General features: G+C 38.5%; 1 protein-coding gene across 1 annotated transcript; it reads left to right on the forward strand.

The window, feature by feature from the left end:
* The first annotated feature begins 6389 nt into the window (after positions 1-6389).
* Positions 6390-17017, forward strand: LOC141601791 (protein FAR1-RELATED SEQUENCE 1-like). The gene is made up of 3 exons (XM_074422093.1): positions 6390-6606; positions 6959-7456; positions 16989-17017. The coding sequence occupies exons 1-3, from the start codon at positions 6390-6392 to the stop codon at positions 17015-17017; spliced, it is 744 nt and encodes a 247-aa protein (XP_074278194.1).
* The last annotated feature ends 533 nt before the right edge of the window (positions 17018-17550 follow it).

Genomic DNA, 17550 nt, shown 5'->3' on the forward strand with positions numbered 1-17550 from the left:
CTTCCAACTTCGAACATCCAACAATCAACACATTCCATCACATTTGTAAACAAGTTAACCAAACACACATACAACTCGACAAACACTTCCCCCATGTGACCGGTTCAAAGTTGTAGGGCGACCCCTGCGACTTTAGGACGTCTCCCAAGCCTTTGCACTAGCTCCTACAACTTTTACCCCGGGTTCATTTTAATTGACTCCCTATGTTCATTAAGTTCATTGGTTACAGGTTTCAGGATCGTCGCTCTGATACCATTTGTAACACCCCCATACTCCAAGTGCCTTACCAGGACCACTCAGGTATGAAGACATTACCATCTCGGTTGCCCGAGGTATGATAATCAAACAACAATAAAGAAACAACGTTTATTATAAATGATTAATGAATAGTTACAATCCTCGAAACCAAACTGAAAGTACGATACATTATTCTCAAACTGACTGTCTAACTGAATTATAAATAAACTAAGGCTACAGCGGAAGACTCCTATCATCATGTCGTGGCATCCTAGCTATCCCAGTACTCATCTCAATACCTGCTCAATATCTGCTCACCATCCCCGAATGGATCACCGCAGGTTTACAAAACAACACCGGGGTCAGTACTAATCACACAATCAATATAGATAACAATAATAAGATAACCAGACAGCTGAACTGTCACACACACACACACACACACACACACACCACCAACTCCGATCATCTCAATCCCGATCGTCCACTTTGGACCAGCCACACCGATGGGGGACCGTAGTCGTTCCCACCTAAGCCCCGCTCATCATACCGAGCGATAACCCCGTCCATTAATGTGCACATCCCCTTCCGTGGCGGGTTCCACGAAGGGCGAAACTAGGGCGTGAAGTCACTCCCGCAAGTGACCCCACTCACCGAGAACGCATCTCGAGAACCATCAACAAAGAATCACAACCACAAACACAAGACAATCATTATATCAAACAACCAAATACAAAGACATCGTCAATATCCCATTATGGGACTAATACGAGTAGGAAATCCTACCGAAAGCACAACAATGATCGACGGTATCAACAGATGAGTCAAAAAGCCTCTTCTACGAACCCTCCTCCTATCATATAACACATAAAGGCTACACATCACATACTACCCATAAAAACCCCCAATCTCTAAATTAGGGTTTAACCAAAACAAGGGAAAAACAATAAAAAGGGTACGTAGATCTTACCCTCGACGCAAGGAACTCAACGATACGAATTACGACAAGAACTGACCGTCTGAACTCCGGGAATTGCTAAGAATGCGATTAGGAAGATGAACTGGTTGCTTTCTCTCTTAAACAGGGTTTTAGGTTTTGCAAAAGTGATTTAAAACAATGACGGCTATGTTTAAATACCTTAATCGCATAATTAACAAAACCCGAGAAAACTCCCCGTAAAACCGGACACTCGATCGAGTACCCAAGGTACTCGATCGAGTACCCCCTTACTCGATCGAGTACCCCAGCTACTCGATCGAGTACCCAACAGGTCAGAAACTATTTTATTTCGCAACTTACCCTTACTCGACAGAGTAAGGGCTACTCGATAGAGTACCCCAACACTTATAAATACGGAGTATTACAATTTCCCACAACAATAACCACCACCATCCTATTTTACAAAAATAGATAAGAAATTTCAAAAAAAAAAAAAAAACAGAGAAAACGCAACCACACGTCCACACCCATAAACAAACACAAAAGCAAAGAAAAGAACCCCACCTCTAAAAAGTAGATCTGAAAAAGAAAAAAGCAAAGAAAAAGTCACAAGAAAAAAAAAAGAAAAAAAAAACCTCTAAAAAGTAGATCTGAAAAAGAAAAAAGCAAAGAAAAAGTCACAAGAAAAAAAAAATAAAAAAAAAACAAATGAGGCGTGAGATTGAAGAAAGAAGAAAAAAAAAACAAAACAACAACCCACCCACATCTACAACTAAAAAACAAAACAAAAATAAAACAAACTGCAAAACAACAAACCCACATTCACGTGAGATTGAAGAAAGAAGAAAAAAGAAGAAAAAAAAGAAAAAAAAGAAGACGGCGGCAGATCTGGAAAAAAGAGAAGGGGAGGGCGGTGGAAGGAGAGGAAGTCGTGGTTGGTGGTGGGGAGCGGATTGGCTGTGTGCGGTCGTGGTAGGCCGATGGCGGCAGTGAGGTGCGGTGGAGGCGATGTCGGATGGTACGGTGGGTGTTGTGGGGGTGTCGTGGGTGGTGGTGGTAGCCGGTGGCTTGAGTTGGAGAGAAAAGGGGGGGAAATTTTTGATTTTTTTGTTTTTGAATTTTTTTGGATTTTGAGAGATGAGAGGTTTTTGAGATAAAATATGAGGGAAATTGTGTGGATGATAGATAAGTAGGTGGGAGGAAAATGTATATATATTGAATTAGTGATTAATTAGAATTAACGGAAAATTCACGTGGTACCCTCGAATTTTGCCATTTTGTACATGTTACCCAACTTTTTAAGTTTGTGCACATAATATCCTTGAGATTTGATTTTCAAGCACAACACGCCGTTTTTATCGTTCTTAATATTTTCAATTGAGCATAAATCATAAACCAAAAATCGGAATTGACTAATTTTTTTTTTCAAATTGATTATCTCTTCGAGATCTATAATTGATAAAACGAAAATGGACATTCAGAAGTTTAACATCGAAAATATGGTTGATTTGAGATTTCTGTTTAAAAAAACCCCATAAAATATCAGCCGACAAATTTTTTTTCTCAAATCGTTGATTATGAGGAGATAATCATTTTAGGAAAAAAAATTGGCCAATTCTGAATTCCGGACTCGGAGTTATGCGCAATTGAATTTTTTCTAGCGACAAAAAGGGCAAGTTGTGCATGAAAATCAAACATGAAGGGTATCGTGTACACAAACTTAAAAAGTTGGGTACCACGTGCAAACTGACAAATTTCGAGGGTACCACGTGAATTTTCCGTAGAATTAATTAGTATGGGTAGTGAGAGAGCGGTTTAATTAGCTTTAATCTCCTTTTTTCTTGTGTAAATCTCAGCCATCCTTTTCCCTCATCCAAGGGCTCTAAGGAGAACTTATGGACTCAAATGTAAGACATGGACTTACTTGATCTTATTAATATATATATATATATATATATATATATATATATATATATATATATATATATATATATATATATATATATATATATATATATATATATATATATATATATATATATATATAGTGTCAAGTTCTCCTAAGTCCTTAATATCTTTTGAGTCCCTAATTCTTTATTAGGACCCTTGGATTAGGAAAATGGAGAGTGGAGATTGTCCTACTTTAATAACAATATAGGCGTGAAAAAAAAAGGAAATAGGTTGAGGAGGAGAGAGGGTGAGTGTGTCAGTACTATTGCCTATTACCCACTGTGCCCACACAAACACATGCATAATCATCCAACAACCTTCATCAACACAATTCTAAGGAAACTCCACCAAAACACAATTTGAAAAAATTCATCTTCCTGGCAAAAATTTTGGCGATAACTTAGAGCAAAACCTACAATTTTTCATTCTTCATTTATCATCTTCCTTTATTATCCTCCATTCTCAGCTTTATTATCCTCCATTCTCACAAACAAACAAGAAGACCAGCGTCCCACGTAAAAAATGCCGGATTTGCAGTTGATTCTATTTGGCCATGGTAATTTTTGGTTTGTTTTTTTATTTTCTTCATTCAAAGTTACGTTATATATCTTTTTTTTTATCAAAACATTAGCTTAAAGATGAACAGTTGCTTAAATATGAGAAGGATGTGACTTTTAGGTTATTTTTGAACCTTGTTTTTCATTATTTGAAGTCTGTAAATCCACGCTTTCAACATGAACTACAGCATTATAGAGTTCAACACGAACTGTCTGAATAAGAAGTTAAACTTTAAATGTAGTATCTGGTAGAGTTCAACATCATATTTCAGTTTCTTGTTTGTAAGAGTGAATGTAGTATCTGCAACGTGAGCATAAAAAGACGAATAATGTGTAGCTGTAACATTCAAAAGTGTAATTCTGACGGATGAAAGAGTAATTTTAACTACTAATGGTGTGATTCTAAGCAGGAAAAGTATTATTGTAATTATTATGGTAGATAAGTACAATTGTAATTGTAGTCGTACAAAGTGTTATTTTAACAGCTAAAATTGTTATTATAACAGAGAAAGGTTCTAAATTTGTAAACAACAATTCTAATAGGAGAAAGTATAATTGTAACAGAGAAAAGTGTAATTTTGACTAGTAAATGTGTGATTGTAACAGACAAAATCTGTAAGTTTCTAAAGTGTTATTCTAATAGTAACAAGTATAATTGTAATAGACAAAAGTGTAATTTTAACAACCAAAAGGGTTAATGCAACACAGAAGCTGTCAGTTTATAAACTGTAATTGTAATAGTAAAAAGTATAATTCTAACAACTTAAAGTGTAATTCTAACGACTAAAAGTGTAATTTCAAGGAAGATATAATTTTAACAAATAAATGGGTTACTTTAATATTGTTATGAAAAGAATTGATAATAATGATACTATTGACAGATAATATTGAGCACAATGGAAAACGAAAGCCGAATGAGGAAGAATTTTGCAGGGACGTTGAAGCTAAGTTCACCCCCTATGTTGGACAAGAATTTTTGGAAATAGAGGAAGCAGCGACATTTTATAGAATTTATGCTGTTGCTTGTGGTTTTGATGTGCATAAGTACACGACTAAGAGATGGCGTGGTGGGGAAATAAAATCTAAACTGTTGGTTTGCAACCGGGAGGGGTTAAAACATAAGGGACAATTGGAGTGTGGTGGCCGCCAGGACTCAGGTAGGAGACACAAAGTCAGGCGCGTTGGCTGCAAAACGAGGATTAGGCTATTCATAAGGAATGGGGAATTAAGAATTGACAGATTCCACAGTGGCCACAACCATGAACTCGTATCAGCCAGAGATAGAGAGTTTCAAAAGTTGGCATGCAACATAACAGACTACCACAAAATGATAATCCTTTATAATTCAAGGGTGAGTATTCCAGGATTTCTGAAATTAGCCTTCGCCTTCTTGAACTTACAGTATTGTTGGTTAGAATTACACTTTGTTTGAGTAATTGGAATTATACATTTGTCTGTCAAAATTACACTTTTGTATATTACAATTATACATATATCCGTCAAAGTTACAATTTATATTGTCAAAATTACAATTTTGTTGATTACAATTACACTTTTCTTCATTACAATTACACTTATTTAAGACATCTGTTAACTTTATTTTATTAGAATTACACTTTTGTCTACTAAAATTACACTTTTTCCTACTACAATTACACTTTTTCTTGTTAAAACAACACTTTTGTTTTTTGAATTTATACTTTTGTATCTGTTTTAATTACGTTTTTGTTGATTAAAATACATACATCTAAAAGATTGTCAATAATCAACAGCTGAAGATAGGAGCAACGAAGACTTACAAAATTTTGAAGGAACATGTTAATGGGTTTGAAAACATCGAAGCTAGTTTGAATGATTTTAAGAACTTTCACAGAAATGTGAAATGCTACATTCATGAACGGGACGGTCAAATGTTCGTGGACCACTTTAAGGAATTGGCTGTTACTAGGCCAGGGTTCTTCTTTGACTATGATGTTGATTCTGACGGTAGCCTTAGTAAAGCTATATGGGCCGACGGAATCGCTAGAAGGAACTACTCAGTTTTTGGGGATGCAGTGTCGTTCGATCCGACGTATTCCACCAATAAGTATGACATGTCCTTCACACCTTTCACTGGGGTTGATAACCATAAACGATCAGTCACTTTCTGTGGAGCGCTTGTTGCTCATGAGGATGCAGACTCGTTTAAATGGGTTTTTACCCGTTTAAAACGCTGCGATGGGTGGGACAGAGCCTAAGTATATTATCACCGATCAGGATGCAGATATTCTTAAAGCGGTGCCATTGGTGTTCAAGACAGCACGGCACCGATATTGTATGTGGCATATCATGAACAAGGTGCCAAGCAAGTTTGGAATGACGAGAGACGATTATTCAGACTTTTTAAAGAAATTGAATGCCATCATATGGGATGAAGACATTGAAGCGGCAGAGTTCGATGCAAAATGGGAAGAAATTGGTAGGGAACACAATGTTAATAACATTGACTGTTCCAAGAAATGTACGCTAAAAGGAATCGATGGGTTATGGATCATTGTAGGGACCTAGATATTGGGGGTGTTATGAGGACAACCCAAAGATCAGAGAGCGAAAATAGTTTTTTTAAGAGATTTGAGAGTAAGTCGGGAACAATAGTTGAGTTTTCGATGCGTTTTGACAGCGATGGACCAAAGAAAAGACACACACGAAACAGTTGACAACTCGTAATGAGACACACTTTCCCTGTAATATCAACGCATCTAGCTATCGAAGTGCACGGGGCGCAAGTGTACAACCATAAAGTATTCGAGGAATTTCAAGAAGAGGCCAAGTGCTCAATCGGTACTTGTAAAAGCAGAGGATTTACTGAGTGTGACTCTTTAGAGGTGACCACTGTAAGAGATGCAAACAGGGACATAAATTATGAGGTCACATACTGCCCAGGTATCATTCTGTAGCAGTTGTTTGTTAAAATTATACTTTTATCCGTTACAATTATACTTTTGTGTATTAAAATTACACTTAGGGGTGTTAAAATTATAGTTTGGGTTGTTACAATAATACTTTGGGTTGCTAAAGTTATACTTTAAGCCATTAAAATTACACTTTTGTTCATTAAAATTACACTTTGGGTTGTTAAAATTACAGAATTTGTTAAAATTATACTGTGTTGTTAAAGTTATACTTTTTTCCGTTAAAATCACACTTTTATTGATTAAAATTACACTTTTGAGTATTACAAATCACACTTTCTTCGATGATTTAACTAACATATTACTCTATATTGTTGAACTAGATACATTGAAAGCCACTTGTAGCTGCAGAATGCTTGAGAGGAAAGGCATTCTTTGCCGGCATGTCATATGGATTTACTCGTCAAACGGAGTGAAGATTATTCCAGAACAATATGTTGTTCAAAGATGGTGTAAAGATGCAAGGTTGTCTAAAATGTTCGATTGTAATGGTGAAGCAACTGAGGACGTTGATATAATAGATGGAAAACAGATTGCGATGTCAGTAATGTGGTCGGAGATTCATCAGACAGTTGGTATGCTCATGGGCAAAATGAAGAATGATGTCGACAACTTTTCTAGTCTAATTATACAGTTTAAGGAGAAACTTTCACCATTAGGATCACCATTGAATAAACAACAACAGTTGGAGAAAATTTTTGGATGTTCTCCTAGTCAGGAGATAACCATTTTGCCGCCCAAGAAATCCAAGAACAAGGGGAGTGGAAAGAGAATGTTGTCGATGAAGGAAAAAGCAGTTGCTTTGGCAAGGAAGCCAAAACGTATGTGTAAAAATTGCAAGCGATTAGCTAACCATGACAAAAGGAACAGCCCCAACCCATTCGCGGAGCACCCACCATTGTCGCAATCGTCAGCACCCTCGTCGGAGGAAGAAGAAGAAGAAGAAGAAGAAGAAGGAGGAGAAGAAGAAGAAGAAGAAGAAGAAGAAGAAGAAGAAGAAGAAGAAGAAGAAGAAGAAGATGTGGGTTAATATCCGTATACTACCCCTTTAATTGTAGGATTATAACGTAAAATTTACATGTGAATATCGTCATAAAACGAAAAACATAAAGAAACGATAAGGAACAAGAAATCAACCTCGGGTCCTTTAAATTGCGGCGTAAAGAACAGAAATCAAAGCAGATTTCCTCCTAATCGTTGCACCCAAGACTTGTCCGAGATATGCCCTTGTGCTAGAACAGTGTTCTCCGATTGCCTTGCAATATTGGGAGAACTGATGTGAACTTTTCACTGGATGAGAGATCCGAATTTCGAGAGGCACTGTTCTCGAAACCCTAATAATTTTTAGCAAAAATGAATTAATTTTTCAAGAGGAGAGAACTCCCCTTTTGTCTTTGTGATTCTCGGCCAAACCGAGTGAGAGGAGCCCATATGGGCTTTTCATTTTCTCTTCACTTAAACTCGCGGTCCGTTCCATCACTCGCTAAGTGTATATGACGTGGTCTGATTATAAACCGTTATCGGTTATCGGAAATTAAGGCATCAGCTAATAATGCGGGTTAGCTGAATTATTAATTCGTGTCCGACAAAAACAGTATTGTATAATTATATTCAATATACATTTAATTAAATATAAATCGCTTATATTTAATCTTACGAATTAACTGGTTAATTCGCCTTAGCCCATGATATTTAATCCGTATTAAATATAATATCTCAACATCACATATTTGACTAATTACTAGTCAAATAACTCGGACTAACTGGTTAGTCAATTTTGGCATCTACATGACAGTATTTTCATACCGTCACATCTCTCGAACGTATCCTATAGGTGTGACTTTTAGGGACCAGTTGATCACCGCCATCTGTATGACAATAACGTCAAACTTATCTAGCAAGCCAACCGTTATTGATAAACGTGGATCAACTGATAATAATACCAAAGTATGCCCTTTGATCCTTTTAGAGGTTTATAAGTCCTTGCACTAACTGTTAAGGACACCAACCCCAACAAGCTCCCACTTGTCCGTACAAGTGAATGTGCAATGACGTTATCCGCACTAACTGGAGGACACAAGCTCCAACAAACTCCCACTTGTCCGTACAAGTGTATGTGCGATAACCGATTCTCATATTCATTTAAAATCTCTCCCACTCAATGTAAAACAATTTGCAGATCCGGATCCACAAAGGTCGTATTTTACAATCGATCTGTATCTAGAGTGGTTTCCCCGACTAGAGAGTAACTTAACTGATAAAACGAATCCGTATTCGAGCATGGCCATGCATTTCAGTTACAGCTCCTCGAGTGGCCCTGAGAAATATCGAGTACCTGATAAAGGCTGAATATTTCCTTCAACTCGACTCCTTCCGATCTAAGCACAGCATGAAATGACCCAGAAAAAATCTACTTGGCCCCCTGTTACGGATGACCGTGAGAAAGAAACCAAAGTCACCCAAAATCTGCCGTAGTCTCAAGAGACAGTCGATAGTTAAAGAATCGACTCTTAGGATCACCATGGAAGTCCTATCCACGACCGGGCAACGAATGTTATAAAACATTTAGGACTCCACGTCGATGTCACAATTGTGTCCTACGAAATATCCGTATAAATCGCCTCTGTGATTGGTTAGTCAACCGGTTGACTTATGGCTTGTTGAACCCACCATCAACCAACGTCACAGAATAATTGCCAGAGTTATCAGCTCATGTGGGCAATTAAGGACTAACAAGATATGATGTTTGTTCAGTTCACTTTGTGGTGTTCAAAATTGTCGTACAATTCCACATGAAAAACAAAAAATATATATATATATATCAAAACGATGATGTCGTATAGAGTACAAACGAGAATGAATCTAATCCATAAAAGAGTACTACAACTCAGGAACACGTTTGATTCCCATGGAATTTACGTGCCCTTCATGCTTATCTTGTTGTAATGCTTTAGTGAGAGGATCTGCTATGTTATCATCTGTAGCAATCTTTTCTATCACTACTTCCTTTTGCTCCACGTAATCCCGGATTAGATGAGCTTTCCGTTGTACATGTCTAGATTTGTTGCTAGACTTTGGCTCCTTAGCTTGGAAGATGGCACCACTATTGTCGCAATAGATGGTGATCGGGTCATTCGAACTAGGCACTACAGAGAGCCCATGTAAGAATTGACGCATCCATATCGCTTCCTTTGTTGCTTCGTACGCGGCATAGTACTCGGACTCGATCGTAGAATCTGTTTAATACATTTGTTTCGAACTCTTCCACCGATGCGCGCCATTAAGAGTAAAAACGAATCCAGACTGAGATTTCGAGTCATCTCGATCCGTTTGGAAGCTAGCATCTGCGTAACCGGTTGCGCATAGCTTTTGTTCGCCTCCATAAGTCAAAGCCCAATCTTTAGTCCTCCGTAGGTACTTAAGAATGTTCTTGACAGCCAACCAATGTGATTCACCTGGTTGCTGTTGGAATCGACTTGTCATACTCAATGCATATGCCACGTCCGGACGTGTGCATATCATGGCATACATGATTGATCCTATAGCCGAAGCATAAGGAATCCGTGTCATGCGCTCTTTCTCTTCCGGTGTCTCGGTGCCTCGAGACTTGCTCAAATGCACCCCGGGAGCCATAGGAAGGAACCCCTTCTTGGAGTTAGTCATGCTTTGAATCTCTCTAGGACTTTGTCTATGTAAGACTCCCGATCGAGAGATAACATCCGTCGTGATCTATCTCGATAGATACGGATGCCTAGAATTCTTTGTGCCTCTCCCAGATCTTTCATCTGGAAATGGTTTTTCAACCATACTTTCACCGAAGTTAAGAGAGGTATGTCATTCCCAATCAGGAGTATGTCGTCAACATACAATATTAGGAAGACAATCTTGCTCCCACTCGACTTGATATATAGACATGGTTCCTCGACCGATCGAGTAAATCCATTGTCTTTTATCACTTGGTCGAAGCGATGATTCCAACTCCTTGATGCTTGCTTAAGTCCATAAATGGAACGCTTAAGCTTGCACACTTTCTTAGGATGTTCAGGATCGATGAAACCTTCGGGTTGTACCATGTACAACTCTTCCTCCAAAAACCCGTTTAAGAAGGCGGTTTTCACATCCATTTGCCAAATTTCATAGTCATGAAAAGCGGCGATCGCTAAGATAATCCGAATGGAACGCAGCATGACTACGGGTGCAAAAATCTCATCGTAGTGCAAACCTGGCACTTGGGTGAAACCTTTAGCAACTAGTAGTCGTGCTTTGTAGATATCTTGCGACCTTCCACGAAATGCTTTATCTTGTAAAGCCATTTGCATTGAAGGGGACGAACCTTAGCCGGTAAGTCAACAAGATCCCACACGTTGTTCTCATACATGGAGTCCATCTCGGATTGCATGGCCTCAAGCCATAGCTTTGAGTCGAATCGGTCATGGCACCTTTATAGGTTGCGGGTTCACTACTCGTTAAGAGTAGAACGTCATCTATGTCATGTTCCTCGACCATACCAATGTATCTGTCCGGAGGAATAGAGACTCTTCCCGACCTCCTAGGTTCCTCAGGAATATTCACCGCAGCCGGGATTGAAGGAATCGGTTCCTCCAATAGTTGCTCGGTGTTTGGTTCTGGAATCTCCGACAGGTAGAAGGTTCTATCACTCTTTGCATTCTCGAGAAATTCCTTCTCTAAGAATGTCGCACTAGCCGCAACAAAAACGCGTTGTTCGGTTGGCGAATAGAAGTAATGACCACGTGTTCCTTTAGGATAACCTATAAAGTATGTCTTGACCGATCGCGGGCCGAGCTTATCCTCGTGTCTCCATTTGACATAAGCCTCGCAGCCCCAAACCCGTATAAAGGACAAGTTAGGGACCGTTCCTTCCATAGTTCATATGGAGTCTTGTCAACAGACTTTAGACGGACTTGATTAAGTATTAGAGCGGTGACAAAAAGAGCATAACCCCATAATGAATCGGGTAAAACCGTGTGACTCATCATGGATCGAACCATATCAAGTAGTGTTCGATTTCTCCGTTCGGACACACCATTCAACCGAGGTGTTCCGGTGGAGTTAACGTAAGGCAATCCCACAGTCTTTGAGGTGTTGATCAAACTCGTGAGAAAGATACTCGCCACCACGATCTGAACGTAGTGTTTTAATCTTTCTACCTAATAGGTTCTGTACCCTATTTTGGTATTCTTTGAATTTCTCAAAGGATTCACTTTTGTGCTTCATTAAGTAGACATAGCCATATCTACTCAAATCGTCCGTGAAAGTGATGAAATACCTATAGCCTTCTCGTGCGGTGATTGACATAGGACCACATACATCCGTGTGTATGAGCCCTAATAGGTCGCAGCGCGCGCATTCCAACACCTTTGAAGGAAATCCGAGTCATCTTACCGATGAGACATGATTCACACGTGCCAAATGATTGAAAATCAAAGGCCGAGATAGCTCCATGTTTGATGAGCTGTTTTACGCGTTTCTCATTAATGTGTCCCATACGGCAGTGCCATAGATACGTTTGATCTTTGTCACCAACCTTTAACCTTTTATTCATTACGTGTAATATTTCATTGGTCTGATCTAAAACATAAATTCCGTTCATGGAAACTGCCTTGCCGTAAATCATATCGTGTAATGAGAAAATGCAAGCATTGTTTTCTATTACAAATGAAAAACCAAGTTTATCAAGCGCAGAAACTGAAATAATGTTTTTGGAAAGACTAGGTACATAATAGCAGTCATATAATGACAACTCAAATCCGCTTGGAAGCTGGATCACATATGTCCCCTTGGAGATGGCAGCTACTCTTGCTCCATTCCCAACACGCAGGTCCACCTCACCCTTTACGAGGGGTTCGATGTTTGAGCCCCCGCACATGATTACACAGATGAGAACCACAACCAGTATCAAGTACCCAAGTTCCGTAACTTGCGTGGTTAATCTCAATCATATGAATAAAAGTAGAAGAGAGAGAAGACATACCAACAGGTTTAACACGACCTGCCTTTAAGTCCTCATGATAAACAGGACATGTGCGTCTCCAATGCCCAGTCTTGTGGCAATGATGGCATTCCATGTTTTCACTCTTGCTCTTTGTCATGCCTGATGAGTTGCTCGCCTCACCAGGACCACTCTTACCTGAACCCGACTTCTTGAACTTCGCCTTACCTACTGTTAGGTTTGCCGGAGCTTTGCCCTTACCTTTCCCTTTGTTTGACACAACGAGAACATCCTGTTTCGAGCTCCCACTGAACTTCATGTCCTTCTCGGTCTGTACGAGAAGGGAGTGCAGTTCATGGGGAGTTTTCTTCAAATCATTCATATAGTAATTCGCTCTGAATTGCGAATAACCATCGTGGAGTGAGTGAAGAATACGGTCGATAACAATATTCTCGCTGATGTTACAGTTAAAGGTCTCCAGTTTCTCGACATTCTCAATCATGCTGAGAATGTGTGGGCTAACCGGTTGGCCCTTCTGGAGTCTCGCATCAAAGAAGCGAGTGGTATGCTCATAGGTCACGATTCTCGGTGCTTTCGAGAATTCCTTAGTGAGCGTGGTGAAAATCTTGTTTGCACCATGGGCTATGAAGCGTTTCTGCAAATTGGGTTCCATTGCAAAAATGAGTACGTTTTTAATCGCACCTGCTTCCATACAGAAATCATTAAACTTGGTGACCTCTGCAGCTCTAGCCGTGGGACCTGGGTTTGCCGGGATGGGCTCCAAGAGATATTTGAGCTTCCGTCGCGCGGCGGCATTCCGTAATGCCGCCTCCCGGTCCGCGAAGTTGGATCCATCATTCTTCGCCGAGTAGACCGATTCATCCGATTCATGAAGATCCTAAGCCAGGACTCACGGTCCAATGTGGCACTTGGCATTGGGTTATCACTTGAACCACCATTTGATGTTTAGCGGTTTAAATCGTGATCTACACTGAAAAAGAAAGAAAAACAAAACGAAATAAGCAACTCATCGAGGTGATTTAAGTCTATTTTAAAATTCATTTTAAACATGTAGACTCTCACACTTGCATAATTGATCTCCCTCAAGAAAGATACAAGTGATCCCAAGACTCAATTTCTGTAAATTGATAAGCCAACTGTTTAGCTAATTCTTCCGGAAGAACTCTTGGTCGATAGATTTCCGTAAATCCTATCTATAGTCCACCATAGTCACAGGATCGTACGAGTGACCATAGCGTTGAGATAAAATAGGTCAATCGGTTCCAACTTACCCGACGTAGAAGGGGTCATAGTATGCCTACCGACGAAGAAGGGACTCATTGGAGTTTGACCTATAAAGACTGTTCTCAATTTTAGTTTATACGAGGAAGATCCCATCAACTAAGTTTTAATTCATTTTAAGTGAACGAATAACTAGCGTCTGTCGTGAACGAATTAATTTAGATGATGGCTTTTAACGTGTGACATGAGAATGTCAATGAAAACTAACTCGTGACCTCTATATGTGTCAGTTTTCATGCAATAATTAGGTGGTTTGGTTTTTAGGCGGAATATGATGCAAATTATCGTTGCGAAAAATAAATAAAGGAATGCAAAAACGTAAATAAAAATTTCCTAGTGTGGCCTATCCTAGTATAAGAACATAATACAACTTTGGAATCCACCGTTGGACCCGAAAAGCTTGTCTTGATGTTCCATCTTGATCCAAGTAGCGGGAGTGAGCATCCGGTCTCCATCTTTGGTCTTCTCAAAAATTACAATTAAAATTACAAAATATAAACCTATTTACATTCTAATTAAAACTGTAATTACAAGTGAAAAATCCAAAACGGAGATACAAGATCTCAAAATACAACCAAGACCGTGTTCCATCATTACGGTAACACGTTCTACTAAGGCCACACTAAGTTACAACTGATTGCGAAATTAAATACGTAATAAAGGGCATTCACGACATTCATAAATTTACGATAAATAAAATGCATCAACTAAAAACAAATTCATTCGTGACATAATTCCGTAATTATGTTAAATTTATCCAAACCACCTTTTAATGATTAAAATTCATGTGATAAAACCGCTTCTATCATTTAATTTTAATCCATTACAATCCGTCATTTTAAAGACGCTTTAAAACAACTATATGGTACGTGAGTGAACCGATTCACTATTAAGCGAGTGTACTATATCCGTATAAAGTACATATTGAAGCCAAAAGAAAATTTAAATCAAAAGAAACAAATTTTCAAAGCTGTTAAAGACGAAATCCCTCGATCCAGGGACATAAGTGCTCGATCGAGGAACAAAAGGGCTCGATCGACTGAACTGCAAGTCGATCGAGGGGTATGCTAATCAGGAGGTACTCGATCGACTAAACTGGAGGTCGATCGAGAACTTATATCAGCATATCCACTCGATCGAGTACGAGGACAACTCGATCGAGCAGAAGGGTTTAGAAAGGGGTCGATCGAGTACAACAGGGACTCGATCGAGCAAAAGGTTTTGAAACAGGGTCGATCGAGTACAACAGGGACTCGATCGAGCAAAAACAAGACAGAAACAGCACTCGATCGAGTAGAAATACGCTCGATCGAATGCATATATGGCTGAAACTTCAAAACCCTCGTGAAAACAGTTTGTCCAGACAAAATCAATTGCAATTTTGATCAAAACAAATTTAACAATTTGATAAAACTTGACATATTGTTATAATCTCCGTATAAAACAACAATATGTATAAAACAAATCGAAAACAAGGTGATAAAACCGTGTAAAACATGTCACGGTTTCAACAAAAAAACCGAATCAGCCGTGTATACATGGCACGGAATTCGAAGCACAAAATCATCGTTTCAAAAACGTTTTATGAAAAACACATATAAAAAATTTACGTGGCCTCGCTCTGATACCACTTGTGGGTTAATATCCGTATACTACCCCTTTAATTGTAGGATTATAACGTAAAATTTACATGTGAATATCGTCATAAAACGAAAAACATAAAGAAACGATAAGGAACAAGAAATCAACCTCGGGTCCTTTAAATTGCGGCGTAAAGAACAGAAATCAAAGCAGATTTCCTCCTAATCGTTGCACCCAAGACTTGTCCGAGATATGCCCTTGTGCTAGAACAGTGTTCTCCGATTGCCTTGCAATATTGGGAGAACTGATGTGAATTTTTCACTGGATGAGAGATCCGAATTTCGAGAGGCACTGTTCTCGAAACCCTAATAATTTTTAGCAAAAATGAATTAATTTTTCAAGAGGAGAGAACTCCCCTTTTGTCTTTGTGATTCTCGGCCAAACCGAGTGAGAGGAGCCCATATGGGCTTTTCATTTTCTCTTCACTTAAACTCGCGGTCCGGTCCATCACTCGCTAAGTGTATATGACGTGGTCTGATTATAAACCGTTATCGGTTATCGGAAATTAAGGCATCAGCTAATAATGCGGGTTAGCTGAATTATTAATTCGTGTCCGACAAAAACAGTATTGTATAATTATATTCAATATACATTTAATTAAATATAAATCGCTTATATTTAATCTTACGAATTAACTGGTTAATTCGCCTTAGCCCATGATATTTAATCCGTATTAAATATAATATCTCAACATCACATATTTGACTAATTACTAGTCAAATAACTCGGACTAACTGGTTAGTCAATTTTGGCATCTACATGACAGTATTTTCATACCGTCACATCTCTCGAACGTATCCTATAGGTGTGACTTTTAGGGACCAGTTGATCACCGCCATCTGTATGACAATAACGTCAAACTTATCTAGCAAGCCAACCGTTATTGATAAACGTGGATCAACTGATAATAATACCAAAGTATGCCCTTTGATCCTTTTAGAGGTTTATAAGTCCTTGCACTAACTGTTAAGGACACCAACCCCAACAGAAGAAGCATTATAATACCTAATAAGTAGTACATTTTTTTGGGTATGTCTACACAAAATACGAGGTAGAACATGATGTTTCGTATTGTGTTTAGACATCAAACTGTCAGGAAGGCAACTGGTCGCCTTTGGTATTACAATGTATTTTGTTGAAGTATTTTTTATTGGACGAAACAGTTATAATGTGCTAAACCAGAACGTTTATGATCAGAATTACACTTAAATTACTTATAATTACAGAGTATGCAATTTCAGTTACACTTCATCTATAGTAAAACCTTATAACATAGTTAAGTGTTCATTCAAAAGTATAATTTTAACTTTGACAAGTGTAATTCTAAGGGGAAAAAGTATAATTCTAACGGACTAAAGTGTAAGTGTAAGCTACAAAAGTATAATTTTAACTTTAAAAAGTATAAATTCAATGGACACTTTTGTCTTTTAAAATAACATTTATATTTTGTGTAATGTAAGGTCTATCTGTCACTGATATGACCGGTTAGAATTACACTTCTGACTTATTAGAATTACACTTTTTTGTATTACAGCCACACTTTGTTCTGACTGATTTAACTAACATATTACTCACAATTGTTGAACTAAATACATTCTTTGCCGGCATGTCATATGTATTAACAAAAAACACCTTGTCTTATAGAATGTTGACAAAATTTACAACCACAAAAACTAACTGTCTAGATGAAGGTTGATAACATCTACAGATAATACAAAGTATGAAATAAGTGTTTACATAGCCAAGGCAATATTCCCACAAAAACTTAACTACTAAATTAAGGATGTTATTTTTTCACATTGGCACGGGGCGGTCTACGCTTCTGTTGTAATACCTTCCACAGTTTGTCCTTCGTGCTAACAAAGGCTTTGACCTTCTCGAGAACACCTTCGCGCAAAACGTTCATGTCTGCTAGAACGAGGGTAGCTATCAGCTGGATCACCAAATAGCGCCTTGATTTCTTCTTCTCAAGGTCTTCATGCTGAAAAGGAAGACCCTCGTATAAGAGCATAGCCATCATGG

This window comes from Silene latifolia, chromosome 9 (genome assembly GCF_048544455.1).
Source record: "Silene latifolia isolate original U9 population chromosome 9, ASM4854445v1, whole genome shotgun sequence".
In the NCBI taxonomy this organism is placed as follows: domain Eukaryota; kingdom Viridiplantae; phylum Streptophyta; class Magnoliopsida; order Caryophyllales; family Caryophyllaceae; genus Silene; species Silene latifolia.

Excerpts from the sequence above, each read along its gene's own strand:
- LOC141601791 (XM_074422093.1), top strand. The coding sequence starts at position 6,390 with ATGAGACACACTTTCCCTGTAATATCAACGCATCTAGCTATCGAAGTG. Across the intron at positions 6,607-6,958 it reads TGAGGTCACATACTGCCCAG|ATACATTGAAAGCCACTTGT; the intron begins GTATCATTCTGT and ends TTGTTGAACTAG. Across the intron at positions 7,457-16,988 it reads TTTGGCAAGGAAGCCAAAAC|GTCTATCTGTCACTGATATG; the intron begins GTATGTGTAAAA and ends GTGTAATGTAAG.